General features: G+C 35.8%; 1 protein-coding gene across 1 annotated transcript in view; it reads right to left on the bottom strand.

Moving 5' to 3' along the window:
* Nucleotides 1-22,178, bottom strand: part of ABCA12 (ATP binding cassette subfamily A member 12) — a 215,468-nt gene that overhangs the window by 63,414 nt on the left and 129,876 nt on the right. Inside the window, exons 15-24 of the mRNA XM_088021951.1 lie at nt 21,988-22,066; nt 18,547-18,665; nt 17,381-17,487; nt 10,816-11,072; nt 10,605-10,717; nt 9,267-9,391; nt 7,225-7,398; nt 4,277-4,441; nt 3,741-3,951; nt 2,053-2,192 (exon numbers count right to left, since the gene is read on the bottom strand). Of these exons, the coding sequence (XP_087878077.1) occupies nt 2,053-2,192; nt 3,741-3,951; nt 4,277-4,441; nt 7,225-7,398; nt 9,267-9,391; nt 10,605-10,717; nt 10,816-11,072; nt 17,381-17,487; nt 18,547-18,665; nt 21,988-22,066 (1,490 nt within the window). The remainder of the gene's footprint in view (nt 1-2,052; nt 2,193-3,740; nt 3,952-4,276; nt 4,442-7,224; nt 7,399-9,266; nt 9,392-10,604; nt 10,718-10,815; nt 11,073-17,380; nt 17,488-18,546; nt 18,666-21,987; nt 22,067-22,178) is intronic.

Below are 22,178 nucleotides of genomic sequence, written 5' to 3'. Positions count from 1 at the left end.
GGAGTTAGTAAAAAAATAATGTCAGAAATTTCCCACATAGAAGTTTTTAAATGGCATCTTTTAATAGGGTCAAGATCACTTTTAAAAATTCTGGAAAGGGTAGGGTTTGCTTTGCTGTCCACAGTGAATTTACAGTCAAAATCAAGACACACCTTCTGGAGTTCCCAGAAGTTATTCACTTTTCCCAATGATACATTTAACTTTACTACTACAGAAACACCGTAGTTCAAGGATATGGGAAGCATGCTTTCATATACTGCTGGTGGAAATGGATGTGTTACAGCCTTAAATAAAATACATTATTCCTCGATTCCTCAATCCTGAACAATCATCTCATTGAAATAAAAAATACCACTGTATAAATAGTATGCATGAGAGTATTTGTTGTCACATTATTTACTTTAACAAAAAAATAAAAAGGAAACACTGGAAACAAAGTGAAAGCCCAACAGCTGAGGATTGGCTGAGTAAATTCTATGGTATGAAAAAGTTTGCAATTTTCAAAAAGAATGAGTTAAACTATACCAATTGAGTTGGAAGAATTTCCACAAGGTATTGTTGTGTGAGTAAAACAATATGTAGAAAAGCATTATAATGTGCGCCTGGGTGGCTCAGTTGGTTAAGCGACTGCCTTCGGCTCAGGTCATGATCTTGGAGTCCCGGAATCGAGTCCCGCATCGGGCTCCCTGCTCGGCAGGGAGTCTGCTTCTCCCTCTGACCCTCGCCCCTCTCATGCTCTCTCTATCTCATTCTCTCTCTCTCAAATAAATAAATAAAATCTTAAAAAAAACCCAAAAAAACAAAAAAGAAAAGCATTATAATACAATGTAACCTCATTTTAATAATGCAAACAATGACAAAAATATATGAATGTATGTATAGCATAATAACCTATAAAGAATTAGAGAAATGTGTATAAATTACAGAAAAAACACATCCTTGAATGCTAAAAATCATTAGTTACATAAATGAAAAAGTAAGATCAAGGAGAGAGAAAAAGGGAACCAAAAAAAAGGAAAGACAAAAAATGACTGCTCTTAGGAAATAAGCAGGTAATGACTTCATTTATGCAAAAATTATACAGAAGTGTAGCCAATAAAGCAAATAAGATATTAAAATGCAAACAATAGAAACAAAGAACATTCTAGAAACCAGTGATGAACTCATATCTATTTTTATATAGACCTAAAATAATGTTATATTCACCAAAACTGTGGTGTAATGACCAATTAATGGTAAAACTGATTTTTTTTTTTACTTTCACACTGTCATTTTAAAAGTAGCAAGTTAATAATTCAAATCATTAAAGCTAACTTTAAAAGTTGGAGAGAAATGTAATTATGATTAAATTAGGTAGATGTTAAGTATAGTTACTATGAATAATGTTGTCTTTCTCAATCTCTATCTCTTACATAAACATAACATGTTGAATTGTACAATCTAATATGAAGCCAATAATTTATAATTTAGAGATTTTTTTTAAAAATTTTATTTATTTATTTGACAGAGAGAGAGAGAGACAGCGAGAGAGGGAACACAAGCAGGAGTGGGAGAGGGAGAAGCGGGCTTCTCGCGGAGTAGGGAGCCTGAAGCAGGGCTCAATCCCAGGACCCTGGGATCACTACCTGAGCCAAAGGCAGACGCTTAACAACTGAGTCACCCAGGTGCCCCAGGATTGTTTTTGTTCAAACTAGTTATATAATGCCCCAATATTATTTTTTCTAGTGCCATTATTTTTACACACTTTGAAAATTAGACACCAGTTATAGAAAAATTTGCTTTTGGAAATAAGCTGAAAAATCTGAGGTCTTGTTTCAACTAACCTCATTCTCAAGTGTCAACATGGCTCATGTCTCTTCAAAGGGCTACCAACCAATCTACATTGTTTATACATTTACAGGGCAGTTTGAGAATTAAGAGTTTCAGAAAGCCAAGGGTAATAGTAGGTAAGATATAAAGAAAGCTGAGTCAGCTATAGTAAATTTGGAAGTTGATTACTTTAAAAATCATCTTAGTACTCTAGACAGAAACTTTGAGTTATAATGGTCAAACCTTTTCCATTATCGCCTTTGTGACAGGGGTATATGGTGCATACAAAATTTTTCCCAATAACATAGGTTTCAAGAAAGCCCAAATCACAGGTCCAGCAGGCATATTAATGATGTCTTTATAAAGGGAGAAGCAAAATGGTGCTGGAAGGAAAAAGTGAATAAAACCATTTAGTATGTATATCTAAAATTTATTTCCTTATGGTAAATTGACACAGATTATTGTTATCACACCCAAAGATACATGCCTTCTGCTTCCCTTATTATTAACAGTTGTGAGGCCTCTACTATCAAAGTAAGAAAAAAAAAATAAATCTTGCCATTTGCAACGATGTGGATGGAACTCGAGGGTATTATGCTGAGCAAAATAAGTCAATCAGAGAAAGACATGTATCATATGACCTCACTGATATGAGGAATTCTTAATCTCAGGAAACAAAAATGAGGGTTGCTGGAGTGGTGGGGGGTGGGAGGGATGGGGTGGCTGGGTGATAGACATTGGCGAGGGTTGTGCTATGGTGAGCGCTGTGGATTGTGTAAGACTGTTGAATCACAGACTTGTACCTCTGAAACAAATAATACATTATATGTTAAAAAAAAAAGAAGAAGATAGCAGGAAGGGAAAAATGAAGAGGGGAATTGGAGGGGGAGACGAACCATGAGAGACTATGGACTCTGAGAAACAAACTGAGGGTTCTAGAGGGGAGGGGGGTGGGGGGATGTGTTAGCTTGGTGATGGGTATCAAAGAGGGTACGTATTGAATGGAGCACTGGGTGTTACATGCAAACAATGAATCATGGAACACTACATCAAAAACTAATGATGTAATGTATGGTGATTAACATAACAAAATTAAAAAAAAGGAAAAAAGTAAGAAAGTATAGTAACAAATCTCTTTTTTTGAGGTGTGAAAGTTTAACTCAATAAATAAGCCTATGATAAGGGATGGCATTTTGCCAAGAGGAGTTAGAAAGGCTGAAAATCACATTTCAGAATATCTTCCAACAGATCCACCTCACCAGTGCTTAATTTAAAAACATATACAAAAATCTGCTACTAGGATATTAGTACCAGATACATAAGAGTTGGCCCATGAATGCTGAATGAGTAAAAAGATGAATAAATGAGTCAATCCAATTGCTATACTAAACATCCGTATATTATGTGGAAGAGCCCAGCTGATGGAATTTTGCATCTCAAGCATCGTGGGGTTGATGTGCCACTACACGTTTATATTTCTGCTGCATTCAGAACTTTTCTATGTGTGATACAACTTTCTAATTCTCAAAAAAGTTAAGAAAAACATTGACCTAAGTAGATTTAAAGCATGTTTTTGTATTATTTACTAGCAAGGACGGTGATGTTGTGACTGACAAATTCTCAATGTTGTGGTTAAGAGGCTAGTCTTTGCAGCAGACCGCTGAGTTCAGATTGCAGCTATGATACTTTAAGGTTGGGTGACTGTGGCCAGTTAGTCTGTTTGTGCATTTCCTCTTAGTAAGATGGAGATGCACACCTTCTAGGCTTGTTGTAAAGCGTGAATCAGTTAATATGCAAACGTGTTTGATGTGTGGTAAGTGCTGCAGTAGTGTTGGGGAAAACTAATACTTTATTGATTATAAAAGGCTAAGCTACAGTAGACAATGTTGTCAGGAGATGATGTTACTATGCCGATTTTGAAGTATACTCACTGGTATGTGTGGGAATTCCATATTTGGAAGCAATCTGTTCTTTGCTTAATTTATAAGTCAAAAAATCCTTGGTGTGGTTGCCTTTTTGCCTTTGAGAAGAGGGCAGCAAGGCAGTTAAATATTCAGTGGTGATTCCTTGGGAACACAATGCTTGGGAGATGGTGCTAAATGATCCTTGGGGTGTGTTCATCCGGTTGCTTCTGTACATGGCCTATGAGATAAAAATCCACCATTTATTAACATTAGAAAGCTATAAACGCTGCTGAGAACAATACAGAAGAAAACCTGGTAATGCTTAAAGTATCCTTATAGCTTCCATAATTCCTTTAAAACATGTTTCCCAAGTGTAAATGCAGAATGCTGAACTTCACTGACTTAAGTGGCAAAAACTTTTGCTGGAGTAGAAGAGTTTTCCTGCAGGTGCTTTTTCTCAATGTACTATCTTTGTAGCTGAATGTATTAGAACTAATATCAAATAAAAGTTATTGTGACAAGAGGAATTTCCCAATAAGCACATTACTGGGTGACTTTCCTACCTGTGTTAATGGAACACTTCTGGGCAGATGCATTTGTCTCAGGGATGTCATTTTATCTAGCAGCGGATGTGTGCCAGAAGCCATCTGATTGAGAATCTCTTTTAGCCTCATGAAGAGTTCTATCATCTTTTCTACTGGCTTTTGATCTTCTCTAGGGAAAAACACCTATCGGGAACAGAATAAAAATAAATGATGTATGTGGAGACATTGGAACCCACACACACTGTTGGTAAGAATCTTAAAAGGTATAGTCACTTTGGAAAAAAATGTGGAAGTTAATTAAATACTCAAACATAAGTTTACCATGCAACCTAGCAATTATATTCCTAAGTATTTATCCGAGCGAAATGAAAACATGTCTACACCAAGATTTGTATGAGAAGGTCCATAGTGGCATCATTCACAATAGCCAAAAAAGTAGAAATGATCCAAATGAATGGACAAAAGAAATGTACATCCTTTAACTAGAATACTGTTTGGCAATAAAAAGATATGAAATACTGACACATCTTGCAATATGCATGAAATTCAAAAACATTATACTGAGTAAAAAAAAGCCAAACACAAAGACCACGTATTGTATGATTGAGTGTATATAAAATGTCTAAAAAAGGAAATTCTCTAGAGACAGAAAATAGATCAGGGGCCGCATGGGCTAAAGGTCAGAATCAGAAGTAGCTGCATATAGACATGAGGTTTTTTTTCTGGATTGATGGAAATGTTCAAAAATTAGATTGTGGTAATAGTTGCACAATTCCATACATTTACTAAAAGAATCATTGAATTGGATACTTCGAATAAGTAGATTTTATGGTACATAAATTATACCCCAATAAAGTTGCCAAAAATAAATGATTTTAAAAGTCAGAAGGGCAAATGTCAATTACATAACTCTTCGTGGATATACTATTGCTCAAAAATCATATAATATGATCCTTAAAATCAGAAAAGCTCTGTCAAAAAGCTCATGTAATTCTAGTTTAATCATAATCCCACAATGCTTTTCTGCAGCATGAAGATACACTGGAAATATTTTAAAATTTTAAAGTAATTTCATCCTCTCATTCATTTAATCACCAAACGTTAATTGAGTGCCTGCTATGTCCCCAGCATGGTGAGGAGATGGGTATATGGTGGTATACCAAGTGATACCATCCCTCCACTCAAGGAGCCTTGGTCTAATAGAAGGAACAGATTTCAAACAAATCAATAAAAAAAGACTGGGGAATATGAGGAGGTTAGAGAGTTTCGCTAAGATTCAAGAAAGATTTTTCCCACATTGCACCCCAATGGAGAGCAAAACGGAGGAAGAATAAGCAGAGGAAGATTATAGGCAGGGTGGGAAAGATGTGTGAGGTCCATGAGGAGGGAAAGTTCTTTACATGTCCAGTAAAGTCAAAGACCACCATTATGAGCACAAGATGCAGTTGGAGAGACACTGTGAAGACACAGCCAACTCACTAACACAGCTACTAATTTCAGTTATATTTTTTCTAAATTATAATCAACATTACAATTTTTCTTCCAATTCTGCCAAAATTCTGGACATTCCTACATTCTGGGCATTCCTACATTGATGTGAAATAAATTGACTAGTGATGAGAAATTTTTCATTATTTTTCTTTGCAATACTTAAAAGAAGTAGGAATGGTCTTCTCCTTGTCAAATGCACATAATTAATTACTAGACTTAACAAAAAATATTTGGTTTGATATCTGCTCTGCAGAGGCAATATAAAATAAGGATTAACATTTTAGATGAATAAAATTAATAATTTCATTTCATATGCATTTTAGTTTATAGTTTATGTAAAATAACCATTTGTCTAGTTAATGGATATTTGCTGAGTGCCTCTTTGGGCCTGGCACTGTTCTTGGCATTTGAAATATTGAGTGGTTCCATGTAGCAGTCATGGGCCCAATGAGTCACCAAGTAGGAAAGAGAATTTTAGAGATGGGAGTGGTTTTACAGATCATGGGGTCCCTGTAGGGACTGGGGAGCCACCGGAAGGTATTGAGCACAGGGTTGGCATAATGTGACTTAAAATTTTAAAAGGACCACTCTGGCTGCTTAGGGATGGTGGGGCAGGGTGGTGGTGGGGAGGTTGCATGCATGGAGGCAGGGAGGCCAATTAAGAGGCCATTGCAGAAATATAGGTGTGAGAAAATGATGACCCAGAATAGGATTATTGATAACTAGTCTTGAAACATTTTCACTCCCTTTGCTATAACAACAAAAGTCAGCCATGTTGCTTCTGGTTTTTCTTACTTTAAAGGGAAAAACATTTTTTCAGTGTTTGCAGTAACATGTAAATATTTTTGATCTAGTATAGATATAGGTGAAATAGATGTTTAATTCTTCTATGTTTATATTTTTCTTTCAGTTTTGTATTACACAAGTACTTATGAAGCATGTACTTATTGTAAGATGAAGTCATTGCTGACTTTTCTAAACTCTGATAGTGACCCATTTGTTTTGTTGTACTGCATAAGTAATAGTAGCCTCTTTCTAAATTGATGGGAAAAATACACACACAAATTTTTAAGACCAAAAAGGCCCCTACTAAAAAAAACAAAAAACAACAAATTTTGCTCTAATCTTTATTATCCTACCAAATTAATGCTTGTTCACTGTAAAAATATATATGTATATACACACACACACATCTGTATTTCATACTTTAGTATAATATATATTAAATTTAATACATGGCCTTGGATACACAAACTGAGAGTTAATAAGGCAATAATATTAATTTCCTCATCTATAAAATGTGCAAATTTGCAGTATATGATCACTAAGGTCCTATTTAGCTCTAAAATAAAGCTATAATTCCAAAAGCTAGATAAATGGATCTCATTCATTACAGTATCAGGGAGCATACTCATGTAATCAAATGTATTTGTACTAAACTGTGAATATAAAATATTTCAGCAATAGCAACTTGCCTTGTATGTGAAGTTGTAAATGTCCAAGTAGTGCAGAAGGGTGAGTCCAATGAGGTAAGACTGCCGGGATCTTTCTGGAAGAGGCAGGCTGCAGAATTCCTTCATCACATCCTCCATTTTGGAATAGGTCATATTAGCATCACAAGAATGCAACCAGAACACACGAGAAATAATCTGCAAGTTGGAGGAAGAAAACTATTCAGTTGTGAATCCTCTGAGAACTATCTCTCAAAAGAAAGGTTTTTCTTTATTCTTAGACTTCATTTAAAAATATGATAAATTATACTCCAAGTCAAATATATATATATATTTTTTTCATTTAAAGCACTAATCACAGGGCGCCTGGGTGGCTCAGTAGGTTAAGTGTCCAACTCTTGGCTTCAGCTCAGGTGACAATCTTAGGTTCAGGAGATCAAGCTCTATGTTGGGCTCTGTGCTCAGCGCGGAGTCTGAGATTCTCTCTCTCTCTCTGCCCCTCCTCCCTGCTCATGCGCTCGCTCGCTCTCTCTCAAATAAGTAAATAAATCTTTAAAACAAAACTAAATCACTAATCACAATAAATAAATAATCGCAATAAAACTACAGAGAGCCAGAGTTTACTGGAAAGCTTAAAAAACAAGATGGAGAAAAAGACACAAAGAAGTGTCGTGATGGTTCTGAGGTTTCCTGTTTGAACAACTGAGTGAGTGATCCACCAAGAAAGAATTGATCAGGAGTTAAGTTTGGGAAAAATATTCGTTTAAGACTCATTTTTCCTTTAAAATTTTATTTAGTGTATTTAAATTGCATTTTGTTTTTAAAATAATTTGAAGTTATAATCTTACATAAGAACCTCTGGGTATGTCTATCAAGAGATAAAGGGCAAAGAACAAAAAGCCCAGAATTACATAATAATGTGAATCAACCATCCTGGACAGTGATGCTGTGTGAAAAGTGAGGTGTGTATATGAGAAGTAAGAAGACTCTATTGCTGTTGAGTTGAAATCAAGAGAAAAGTTTAGGAAATTCAAGATTGTTGAAACTCTTCTCTCTTTCCTTTTGAAAGTAGTTAAGAATGTACACTCCTCATTTGTGTTTTTATTTACTAAAATCAACCTGCTCTTCAGAAGCCAAACACTTGATTACTGAAATTAGATCAAAGGTGAGATCAAAGGGAAAAGGTCAATGACTATTCGCTAGAACAAGAGGGAAGGCAAAGCAGTTTTAATTTTTGTATGAGGGAACCAGTGAACAGGACACAAGTAAACCTAAATATTTCCCTAAGGCAGTCTTCAAGGCTTTCAAAAACTTTGTCCGATATTGAAGAATAGCTGGGCTGTGCTTAGAAATGACACACTCTGTCATGCGTAAGTTTTGAACAGATGAGGCCTTAAGATCTGCAGTTCTTTTGGAAAATTTCTATGACATTTCCAGACAATGGACTTGGAAAAGGGATAAAAGAATTTCAAGTGGAAAGCCCTATTATCAGCCTATGAGGAAATGACATTATTCATTGTCATACCCAAACATGTTCACTATACCCACAAACTTGCCCAGAGTTCCCTGGATCCTATCTATTTTATATACTATGTTTTGTCTTGGGACTTTTAAAAAGCCAAACTGAGTATTCATTTCAACAAATTGTAAATGGTCTGTTTTTTTTTTCCCCAATTAGATTACTGAAATCTGACTTTGATGTCATTATAACAGACTGTGTAAATTTATCTCAGAAAATGTGATTGTGATTGTGCATATACAGAATTATTGGAGGCACCACTTATTTAAGAAAACTATCTAGGGGTAAGGAAAAGGAGAGCACAAAGGAGGGAAGATGAAGGAGAAGGAAAACTAGAAGGAAAGGAAAAGATAGTAATAATCGTCTTGCTTTAGGATTTTTCTTCTAACCCCACAAGGAATTCAGCCTCTAATTTTATCATTTGCATGGAAAATTCACCAGATCTGCAAGCAACTTCTCAGTGTTTTACTGATAAGTGCTCAACAAATACTACACATGATTTAAACTTTTAAGATCTGGCTATAAGTACAACTATATTACGCCCCACCTCAGCTCTGTTTTCAGGGATAGGAGCGGCCAGCAGACTGTCAATACTCCTATTGGACATGCCTGTCGTTCTCCTCAGTTCTTCCTTCAGCTCTTCAACATTTTTAAACATTTCTATTAACTGACCTAAAAGAAAAAAAAAAAAAGAAAACACGCGTGTTGGTTGCAATGTGATTCTTTTTAAGTTGTTGTACTAACATAAGAGAAGTCTTCTAGACTAAAACATACACTCAACATACATGCCTTGTGTCAGGAGCAGAGATCTCTCAGTTTTGGCGAACCCTGCATCTTTAGGATCTATTTCTATCTGATTTAGACTTGTTCCAATTATGGTATCATTGACCCAAGGCAACAGATTGTTGGGTTATAAATTTTCCTTAGATGTCTACAACACAAGGTTGATTAAAAAAAATATGATTTCCTCACAGACTTTGATCACATGCAGTAAATATATATCCCTCCATTTGATTTAAAACATCACACAAATTCAAAATGCTTTTCAACCTCGGATCATATAATATTGTCAACTTAGGACAAGGTTGGCTAAATCTACAACATAATGCTGCAGAGCACATTTGCTTAACTTTGCCCAGCATGTTACAGTTTATCAAGAATTTTTAATAATCATTACCTCACTTTTAAATAGAATGTGTTTAACTTCAAACTTTTTTAGGACAGTGATTATAATTTTTTCATATCTGGGTCATTTAATGCATAACAAATGATATTTTGACTTTATTTTAGCAGATTATAATCTCCATTCTGCAAATATCTCTCGATTTCTTCATGAAGTATCCCTTATGCAAATACACCCTCTTTATTTTTGGACTTAGTGCCCTTCGAATTTTGTGGCTGTCTGTTGTCCAAAATTCTGAATGCCTTTCTTTTCAGTACTGAGGTATTATGCAAAGAAGAAAAGTATTGCATGGGGCATCAAACTCAGAATACTAATAGGAGGTTCTGAATTGAGATTTCTATAGACAGCAGTGCATCTTTTTATTTTTTAAATCAGATTATTTTCATGGAAGTAAATAAATTCCATCCTAGCTAATGCACTTTAATATATCAGAGAAATAAAAGGTGAATGGTCTAACTAGTTAAAATTTTGAAGATCTTTTTGCTGTGAAATCGAATTTCCCTATTTCATCCTCTGCTGGCGTTCTGTGTGTTTATTTTAGACAAGTAACCATATTTTAAAGCTTCAGATTTCTCATGTATAAGGGCAGATACAAAGCAGGTTTGGTTGGGAACTTCAAAAAAGCCTTTCTTAAACTGCAGCATGAGAATCACATGCATTCTTATAAGACAACACTTAAAATAAATGGGGGAGGGGAAGCACCTGGTTTTTCAGAAGGGTCTGCGCTGTTATTGACATGCAGCATGGCTTCTATGATTGGCATTAACCGTGTGATATTTTCCAAGTAATTCATTTGCAGTGCCTGTTCTAGCAACCTGGAACAAAACAGAAGAGAAGAAGAAGCTGAGCTAAGCATATCCATAATTATTTGAGAAGGGGTTTCCCCAAGGAAACAGGCAATGAAGATACTTACCAATCCATATTTAAATTCATTTTGCTTGGATCCCCAGTAAGCAAATCCCTCAGTTTTTGAGATATAATATTGTCATGGTACAGTAAGTTGGTTGCTATTTCGGTACCAAACTCTGCTGCTTCAAGGAGCTGCACATGAAATGCACTTTCTTCACATAGGTCCCCAAAGTTCACATCAGAGAGCTGGCACATTCTCTCTATTGAACTGAAAGTTTCGGATTCACAAAGAAGTTCGGTCAAGTTTCGAAGTTGAGAGAGCTTTCCAGAAAGGGGAAGGAGTGGGAAATAGATTAGTTATATTATTATAAATATTTGGTAGTTGATAATAAGTAACCAAAATTGATTTACTTCAAAAAAACACTGCGCATATGTTTTTTTTAGTTGGCATTTGGCAAGTTTTACCACGAAGCATTATTTTCTGTGACTTGAGTTTATTGCTTTCTTAAGAATTTTATAAAACTTTTGGAACTATTAGACCTGCATTTCCCCACTGGACTCAGATCTTGTAGATTCAAAGGTTTAAAAAAATGTGGTTTAGTTTTAGCTCATTTAAATCACAAATACTTCAACTAATTTATATTTTAGTATATGTTTTAAGTCATGTGGAAAGGCAGAGAGCAAAGCAGTTTTGGCAAAAAAAAAAAAAGTCTTTCTTCCTCGTACGCATTAGGAAGGCTACTGTAAGTAAAAAAGGAAGAGGGAAAGAAAACTTGTTAGTGTTGGGAAGGATGTGGAGAAACTGGAACCCTTGTGCATTGCTGGTGGGGATGGAAAATGATGCAACCACTGTGGAAAACAGTATGGAGTTTCCTCAGAAATAAAAACAGAATTACTGGTATGATTCAGCAATCCCACTTCTGTGGATATACACTTCTGTGTATATGCCCAAAAGTATTGAAAGTTGGGTTTCAAACAAATATTTGTGCACCCAGGTCCATAGCAACATTATTCACAATAACCAAGAGGCAGACACAATCCAAGTGTCCACTGACAGATGAATGGATAAACACAATGTAGTATATAGATACACATGGAATATTATTCAGTCTTAAAAAGGAGAGAAATTCTGACACATGCCACAATGCGGATGAACCTTGAGGACCTTGTGATGTGTGAAATAAGCCAGTCACAAAAAGACAAATACTGGATGATTTCATTTAAATAAGGAATGTAGAGTAGTCAAATTCATAGTGACAGAAAGTAGAATTGTGGTTGCCAGGGGCTAAGGGGAGAGAGGAAGATGTGTTATTTTAATAGGTACAGGGATTCAGTTTTGAATTATTAAGAGAGTTCTGGAGATTGGTTGCACAACAATGTGGATGCATTTAACAAGACTGAACTGTACAATTAAAAATGCTTCAGGTGGTAAATTTTATATTACATGTATTTTACCACAATTAAAAAAAAATCATTGACAAGAAAAAAGCTTTTTTAAAATGCAGCATGTGAATCACATGCATTTTAATAAGACTGCATTTAAAATATGAATGGGAATACACTTGGATTTTCAGAAGCGTCTGCACTGTTTTGGACATTATCTTCTACTCTCTTACCTATTGAGGGAAACTGGGTGCCTTTGTTCCTTGGAAGTGCTTAAAAGTTCTGTAGTGCTTGGAAGCCACCCTGGAGCTATTCTTTTTAAGAAGTCAAATAATTTGGGATGCCTGGGTGGCTCAGTCAGTTAAGCCTCTCACTCTTGATTTCAGCTCAGGTCATGATCTCAGGGTCATGAGATTGAGCCCCACATTGGGCTCCATGCTGAGTGTGGAGTCTGCTGAAGATTCCCTCTTTCCCTCTCCCCCTGTGCCTCCCCCTCCTCTGTCTTAAAAAAAAAAAAGACAGAGAGAGAAATAGAAGTCAAATAATTTGGAGCAACACCAAAGGAAGCAAATATATATGTCATTCATTGCAACTCAATTTCAATCAGAAGTTGCATTTCAATAGAAATGAAGTATTTTATGATACAGGCAAATGCTTAGGGATGTTTCTTTCCATATATCAAATGGGAAAGGTACGATTATGTGTCTTAGATGAAAGATTTATAGTAACTACATGTAGGCACTAGCAATTAAACACTGATCATCTTTGATAGTAAATATCATTGGTCTATTTTTTACTGTATTTAATATTCTAATTGACTTCTGGCTTTGAACCATCTAAAATAGCCTCATGCATATTAAAATTCTACTCACTAGTCTTACTGCTATGAGAAAATTTCCATTACAGGTCCAATTGTTTTACCAGCTGTAACTATGTGTTTGCCACTCTATTCTTTCCTTTGATTTTCCAAATAATAGATATGATTAAACTTCTAATGAATGGAGTCAAGCCTTCTTGTCACATCCTTCAGTGACTTTTCATGATTTTTTAAAGAAAAGGATAAATACTGGTAGCCCAATGAATTTGTTTTAATCAAGCTTTGAGGGTATAGTAAATGTGAGTTTTACTCAGTAGAGTAAAAAATATATATATATATTCAACTTATATATATTCATATATATTCATATATATATTCAACTTATATATATATAAATATATACATGTATATATTTTGACCCAAATACATTTTTTTAAAGATTTTATTTATTTATTTGACAGGAAGAGAGACACAGCAAGAGAGACAACACAAGTGGGGAGAGTGGGAGAGGGAGAAGCAGGCTTCCTGCGGAGCAGGGAGCCCAATGCGGGGATGGATCCCAGGATCCTGGGATCATGACCTGAGCCAAAGGCAGATGCTTAACGACTGAGCCACCCAGGCGCCCCCCCAAATACATTTTTTAATTGCAAGTTTGGCATACATGTATGAGAAACCAGTAAAAGTCCATACAGTATAATCTTCCCTTGATAAAAGTTATTGAAGGGGAAATTGGAAATCTAGCCATGCTACTGAAGTAGAATTGGTTCTCTGAAATAAGGGTCTAATTCAGGGTCAATAATGTGGAATGCATTGTGGAGCACATCCATCAAGGAGCAACCTGAAGGTCATATAGTATTTGTCATTATTTACTACTTTCTTCTAAAAGCAATACATGCATTAAATTTTTAGAAGCTTCATGGATTTAATTCTTAAATTAAATCCAGAGAATTAAAATTCTCTCTTCCAAAGTGTGTCAAGGGTGCCTGGGTGGCTCAGTTGGTTAAGCAACTATCTTCGGCTCAGGTCATGATCCTGGAGTCCCACATCGGGCTCCCTGCTCAGCAGGGAGTCTGCTTCTCCCTCTGGCCGTCTTCCCTCTCGTGCTCTCTGGCTCTCATTCTCTCTCTCTCAAATAAATAAATAAAATCTTAAAAAAAAAAAACAAAAAAAACCCCCAAAGTGTGTCAAATCCAGATTGTAGGTTTGTCAGAACCTCATGTACAGTCCTTTCTCCCTTATCATGACCCTGGTCCACATAGTGAAGAAGGTCTTAGGTCAAATGTGAATAATGACCCATAACTAACTCCATGTCCAGCTGTGACTGAATTCCCCAGTGCGTGTGGTCCCTGAATGCATCTGAATCAGAAATGGAAGTTACATTTGAATAAGAACTCAAAATATCGGGGCACCTGGGTGGCTCAGTTGGTTGGGTGTCCAACTCTTGATTTTGGCTCAGGTCATGATCTCAGGGTCGTGAGATCAAGCCCTGGATTGGGCTCACTCTGGGCATGGAGGCTACTTAAGATTCTCTCTCTACCTCTTCCTCTGCCCCCATGCCCCCTCAAAACAAACACACAAACAAAAAAACCCCTCAAAATATCATAGGTATAAAAGTGATAAAACAGCAGTGCTCCTGGGCTCTTGGCAAGTAAATGCCGGGGAAAGGAACCTACTTAAAAATTTAAAGGTGTTATAATAAAAATATTGTGTTACCCATATTTCTGCCCAATATGGGGAATATCCACTTTAGGTATAGTTCCCCAATCAGGAAGCTATCCTTCTCACAATGAAGGAAGGAGAAAACACAAAAGCTCAGTAAGAGTACAATGTTGGAACTAGAGAGGAGAAGTCACTTTTGAATGGCAAGGATTTGACATTTTGGAGGGTCTAAACTTTCTTAGAAATGCCATGAGTAAAGTTTTAGAATGGGTAGGCCCTAACTGACTGTCACAATTAAGACACTAATTACCAGGGAAGGCAAAGCAAGGAAGTTAAATCATCTCTTGCTATAAAACTGTAAGAATTTATCTTCATTCTTTCAGTGATACATACTGAATATTTTCCATGTGTCCATACGCCCGGTGCTGAGAATACAATAGTAGAGGGACAGACTTAGGAACGTTCCTCAGGGAACTTATAGTCTTGGAATGTAGGGGTTCTGTCAATTGCAGATAGCCACGATGCTTGTTGTAAATGACAACAGACTTTCTACCCAAAGGACAGGATTGCAGTTTATTTCCACTTCTGTGGCTTCTAGAACTTTTTTCATAATGTAACCCCAAAGTGGAGCAGTATAGTCAAAATGTGGATGCTGTTTTAAATTATTCTTACATCTATTTCCCATTCCATGAGTGTAAATGATTGAGAATGTATTGTTTCAATTTCACTGGTGTATATTTTGCGCTGCCTGATGACTTCACAATTTGAGAACTACAATGAATAATTGTCCAGGTGACGCAGTTATATCACCAGGGCTCTCTTTTAACACCTTCATTTGTTCACACATCCATGAGTTGTCTTAAGCTCCTACTGTGTGCTAAATGTGGGCCTTAGAGATACAGAGGCCACATTTTATCTGAGTTTACCCTCTAAGGAGGGAAACAGACCTTACTTATACAACAAGTTATAATGCTAAATAATAAGTTCCAAAAGCCAGAAATCTCACTGCTATCAGACTCCTCTTCTTTATGCCCACTGGCTGCCACGTTGTGTCACCTAACTTCCTACCCCATTCTTGAAACCGTTTCTTCCTCCTTTCTCTGCCACTGACAAAGTACAGGGCTCACTTTTTGCTTAGGTTACTGCAGAAATCACCTACTTGGCTTTTCTCCAATCTGTCCTCCATAGTTCTCCCAGAGAGGTCTCTTTCTAAAATGAAAATTTTACTTTCTTCAAATGCACAACTTTCCAGACCAGATTCAAACTCCGTGACTAAGCAGAAAGAGGATTTTGGGATCTGGGCCCAGTGTCTCTGCAGTCCCCCTTCCTGCCTCTCCCATAGGCACCTTCTGCTCCAGACAGGCACATGACTACAGGTAACCTATATCTGTCCTTCAGGTTCATACCTCTGTCTTAATAAATGCAGGTCTCTATGTGTGGAATGTAGGACTGTAACCTAATCCTACTCAGCCTGTAAGAGCAAGTATTCTCTCTTCCATGAAATTTCTTCTCTCCACCTCCATTCCCTACAATTGGGAGTTAAATCTCCCACCTCCATACACAGAATCCTGTCCATCCACATACCACAACACTTATCTCACTGTGTCATAATTATTGGTCTGCTTTTCCATCTGCTACAGTGGATTGCTATAAGGACTTTGGGGTTAGAGATTATGTCTTTTAAATAAATAGATTAGTGTTATGGGACCATAGATGATGGATTGAATGAATGAATGGATAAATATTATGTGCACACAAAGCCATTATCCTGGCTGAGAAACAGGGAGAAAGGCAATACTCTAATATTATAGAAGTGACATTTAAACTTGTCCTTGAAGGATGAGTAGGAATTTTCCAGATGAACGCATAACTTCCTTTTCATTTGCACAAATTAAGATACTGCTAAATTAGGTGCATTGGAAATTTTGATTTGTCTAGAAGATCAGGAGAAAATGGAGGTAACCTCACTAGCATTACCTACTTATAATACACATGGACATATGCTTTGGATGCCTGCTTAATTAGACCATCTTGAATATACAGAAAGTCATCTTGTTTGCCCTGAATAAACCAGTTCTAATTTTGCTTTATCCTTGCCTACCTAAATTCAATTAAACTGCTGTTCTTACTAGGAAAGCTGCTTTCAAATTTTATTAGGGTTATTTAAGAAATGAAGTGAATTATCATGATAACCTGTATACTATATGCATGAGCTAAACAAAGAATAATAGATAAATGTGAACCAATTGAAACTTCAGAGTTTAAAATTTTTTTCATTGCTTTCCCTCCTTTGTTTAATATCATACATCTTAATATGATTTATTAGTTTCTGCTTCTGATGACAATAAAAATAAGGTTAGTCAACTCTGAGCTTTTTGCACACTGTGAAGTCCAAACACTAGCTTTTAAGATCCACTTTTGTAGTTTTAAAAACCGAGGCCAACTTAAATTAGAAATCATATCATGAGTACTATTCCGAAATTATGAAGCTTAATGAGGTAACTATATTATTAGCCACTCCTTTATGTATGTGAATACTGCAGTTGGGTCTTTATTGGTCATTTCATATAGAGATATCCACTAATTAAGAACAAAATGACACTTTATAGCACAAGAACCCTTTTGTCCCCCTTTTCCTGGCATTAATCTAGTCAAACTAGGACAAATATTTATGAAGATATAGATTTAAAACTTAAACTGAAATACATCTTGCCAGAGCATTACAGACCATGTCAAGGTTTATTTATTTATTTTTTCTTTCATGACTTACTTTTGATTTCAGGACTTCAGGAACTGAAGAAAAGTAATCCTCATAAAAACCATTTTGAAGAAAAGATTTTTTAAATGAAATTATGGACTGCAGGAGTCTTAAATTTTCTGTAAAGGAAGAGAGAAGAGTTACCTTATGTGAACTGCAAGGTCATTTAGGAAACCCATTTGAAAAACACCTTTATCCTAATTTATTGCTAAGTTTTTCCTAAGATAATGGCCTAGTTCAATCTAAGTATAAGACAAGTGAAAATTTAACCTTTCCTTGAACCATGGAGACTACAGAGTTCATTATTTTTAAAATATTCATAGATATTCTGCTTAGAGACAAAAATATTTCTAGCAAAGGTGCTACACACTTTTGGCTCTTTGTGAACTAAATCTGCTTTTATTTCTGACTTTTGGATAGACTGTTAAGTTGAAGTGTTTGGGGGAGAACAGATTGCATAATCACTGTGACACATATACACCCTTCCAACCTTGATTAATTCATGCCTAGTAAACAGAGACCACGTTTAAATACTTGTGTGCTATCTGCTTGCCATTAAGTCTCGAGAAACTATTTTGGTGTGGGAAAAGTAAATGTAGATCCCTTGGAAAAGGTGAGAAATTCGGTATTTTCTCTTGAAAAAGGAAAAGAAACATTTGATTAAATGCCATATTCATGGTTGTCCATGTAGGCAGAAAATTGAAAATAAAGTGTATAAGGGTGGGAAGTAAAAATAGTCTTCCACACAAAAATCCTTTGTTTATATAATTTACACCTGCTTTGGGAAGTCTATATTATCATTCTTCATTGTTTTTTGATAACTAAGATTATTAAGGACACAGAAAATGCCATGAAGGGTTATACGAACTACCAATAATTCCAGAAACATGGCAAGTTTGTTTGGGTGGTCATTATCATATTCTCTGTTACATGGCCATCGTAAATTAAAGTTTGTCCAGGTGGCCAGAAGTACTAGCAGCAGGAACAGAAGTAATAATATAATAACACAAGTAGATATTCCTTTCATATATCAAACTACCAAACTGAAACTCACGCGTATGGAAACTAAAATCTTTTAAAAACCTTTCTATTTTTTAAGCAAATGTCTTAAAGGACTTACTACTTTAGAACAGAATTAGAACCCTAAGCAGCATTTTGACTACTAAGAAGAGTATTACCTTGTGATCCCCTGGACAAATTGTCAGTGACATTTCTCACACATGCCAAGTAAGGAATATAAGGACTATCTGCTGATATATTTAAGAGAGCATCTTCAAAGTTTTCCAGTATTAGGAGCCTATAGAATTAGAAAAGAATATATAATTAAGTCATTTAAAAAGAGAATAAAGTTATTTTGTCAAGATCATTTAAGTCCCTGGTTGTTTGGCATTAGTTGACTTGGGCATTGAAACTGGAAGTAGAACATCTTCCTCCATCTGATCTAAGTGCACACTGGCTCTGCATCCTCTGATCGCTTACTTCTCTGTGGACATTATCTTTAGATTTAGTTATTTTAATATCCAGTCATAAGTGATCTTAAGATTATTTCTAGGCATGTTCACATGAAAGAAAAAAATTACGGGGCTAGGGTTGTCAGAGGAAATACAGGACTCCCAGTTAAATCTGAATTTCAGATAAACAATGAATAATTTTTTTCTTTTTTTTAAATGATAATTTTTCAATGTAAGAACAACCTATGAGTCTTCTATGTTTTTCTTTTCTTTTCTTTTTCTCCTCTAAATCTGGCAGACCCCTCTGGACCTCAGTTTCTTCCCTTGTCAAATGATATGCAGGGGGCTGAAGGATCTGCTAATCCCTTCCACCTATAACATTCTTCAAATAAATATATTTAATTGTGATTTAAAAAAAATAGTGGACTCTAATTGAACACTATAAGTTCCTTCCTTTTCTTTAAATAACCAATTCAGTGTTTCCGAATTAACCACTTTCATGTGTCCCTTTAACCTGACTGGCATGTGAGAATATAGCCTAGGATTTCTGAGGCATTAGCATGAGTGAGTAAATACGTGTGTGTTGTGCGTGCCCTGTCACTTCAACTATGAGGCTGCATCTCTATTTTGTAACATCTTCCCTCAGTGTTTATGATTGAATTTCATGTACAGGAGAGATAGAATAAATGTCAATAGCTGATTTGGGGACCATCTATTTCGAATCAAACCACACAATACACAAATTAACCAGTTCTGTCAGATGTTTAACTTAGATTTTATTCAAATACTAAGGGAAGAGACTTATCCTGGCATAGCTAGTAAACATGTAGGAAAATGTTTGCATTAACGTCAAAGTAGTCTTAGGGTATTTAAATGTGGGTTAATACTACAGGATCCTTGAAGAACTTTAAAGAGAAAATCTACAGCGAGAGAAATCTCTAATGTGGCAGTCAGAGCACAGTTAACTCATCAGATAGCTGACCTTCATTTAAATACGATTGATAGGGGTGCCTGGGTGGCTCAGTCAGTAAGCATCTGCCTTCTGCTCAGGTCATGATCTCAGGGTCCTAGGATGGAGCCTGCATTGGGCTCCCTGCTAAGCAGGGAGCCTGCTTCTCCCTCTGCCCCTCCCCCGACTCATGCTCTCTCTCTTTCTCTCTCTCTCAGATAAAGTCTTTAAAAAAATTAAAAAAATTAAATACAATTGATAGCCTCCACACTAAAAAAAAAAAAGTAACCATTTCCATATATTGTAGTTATTATAGCATAGAGCCATTTGCATCCTGGTATAGTGCTCAAAAGAAAAATATTGGTCTAACCTTCTGTGTGGAATGAACAAAGGATTCTCATGGTGAATTTTCCAGCTTAAAATAGAAGTAGAAGAATGTTGCACTAAAAGTGACCTTGAAATGTTATCTAAGCCATTCTCTTAATTTCAGGAAGAACATTTGATTGCCAAGATTTTGGCGATTACATTTAATACATTCTGAAAATTAAGATTCCATATCTATGTGCCACTGCTTTAGCATAAATATCTAATTATTCTTTTAAACCATTTAATTTATGTATTTTTGTATATAATCCTACTTATTTTCCAAGAATATTTGCAATGAAAGATGAGCTTATGTGTACATTGTGTGAGTGTACACACACACACACAGAATAATACAAATAATAACCTTAGGACAAAAATAATAAAGAGAGAGAAGAGCAGTGAGGGAAAAATATTTTTAAGCAGCCTTCTTTAGAAAATTCTGGACCAAAACATCTTTTATCTTATGCCAAATATTGCCATTCTGTGATTATTTTAAAATGGGAATGGAAAGGAAGTCTAAATATAAGAAATACTTAATTTCATCAATCTCAACAAGAACCATCTTAAAAGTATTGAATTCTTCCTAATAAACTGTGAGCTGGCTGCCAGCAACTACATTGTTTGTGGAATTTGTGATCTGAAGTGCTAGTATTATCAATGCTATGGATGCCTCAAGGCTCTGATAAAGGTACCTAGTTTCAACTTGGTATAAGCATACACTTGTCTCAATAGAAAGGTCTTTTTTTTTTAAGTATTTTTGATGGCTCTATAAGACCTGATTTTTTGGAACATGGCATCCTAGCTAGGGGGAAATTGTCCAAGGTTGCTTGACTGCTCTGGAAAGAGCACCTGGTTCAGCCACCTTAGGGGAGGACAAAGGTAGAAGCAGACATAGGATGTGGCTGTTTATGGAAGGAATTAGCCTAGAATTTACCCAGAGTTCGAGAACTTCTCATTAAATAATAGAAAGTTTATAAACAACTGCATAGATCCTATTTCAGAAAAAAAAAATGGTTAAAAATAAGTCCTGTATTTCATTTTATTTGTACAAATTTCATTAGTGCAGAAATGTATCCTTTGGGACTAGAGTCAAAAAATTGCAATAGTATAATTTATCAGGCCAAAACAACGTTTACATAACAGGCCATCTAGTCTCTAAATTTGCCTGGAGCTATAGGAATTTACTTCAGTCAGCTTCTGTGGGCGCCTGCATGCATTCCCTACTATGATTATTACAGTGACTTCAGAGCACTGCTTACATTAATGGTCTTTAGAAGCCAACACTGCTGCTGTCATTTCCACTGCCTGTTTCGGGGACAACATATTTAACATGCCCCATAAGAGTCCAAAATTAAATTATCTATAAACAGTTTTACCTACGCGAATGCTGTGGAAGCAAACAAATTTTGTATTACCTTGACTGGCATAAGAGATACTGTGATTTTTAAAAACCAAAATAAATTGTAATGTGAAAAATTTGCTTATACAACTTTCATAGTGAAAGACCTTAAAAAAGTTGGAAATTGGACCTCCCTCTAGATTTTCCTCAGAGACATAGGTAACCGATCCAGACAGGACACACTGGATCTAGTTATATACAATGTTACAACTGAAAAAGAGATGCTCATGTTGCATTCTCCAAAAATGTCACTGGATAATCTGAAAAAATAAGTTTCAACTTTACTACATTTCAGCTATGTCCTTTTCTTGGTCAGTCAATAGTGGATTTTTCTATTTCAAAGTCTTACAAATTGATAAAAGAATTATGTTTATAAATTGTGTTGATTGCTTACTCAGACAAGTTACCTATTAGTTTAGAAAAAAACCCAGCAGACCAACAAAGAAAGACTTACTGTGCAGCCAGGCTGCTTGGGGATAGTTCCTCACGCCCATGTTCCTCACGCCACACATGCGTCACATTATCAGGGCCACCTACAGAAATGACATTTATGTAAGTGTTTAATAAACATGTTTGCTTCAAGGATTTATTTTTCTTAGCAAAAATCATCACAGGTAAATAAATGGGAAGAAAATGCAGAAAAAT

Source organism: Eumetopias jubatus, unplaced genomic scaffold (assembly GCF_037043125.1).
Source record: "Eumetopias jubatus isolate StellerSeaLion01/CBP00866 unplaced genomic scaffold, mEumJub1_p1.0 scaffold_3, whole genome shotgun sequence".
Classification (NCBI taxonomy): Eukaryota; Metazoa; Chordata; class Mammalia; order Carnivora; family Otariidae; genus Eumetopias; species Eumetopias jubatus.
The sequence above is the reverse complement of the archived record's forward strand: the minus strand, read 5'-3'. Positions and strand labels throughout refer to the sequence as shown.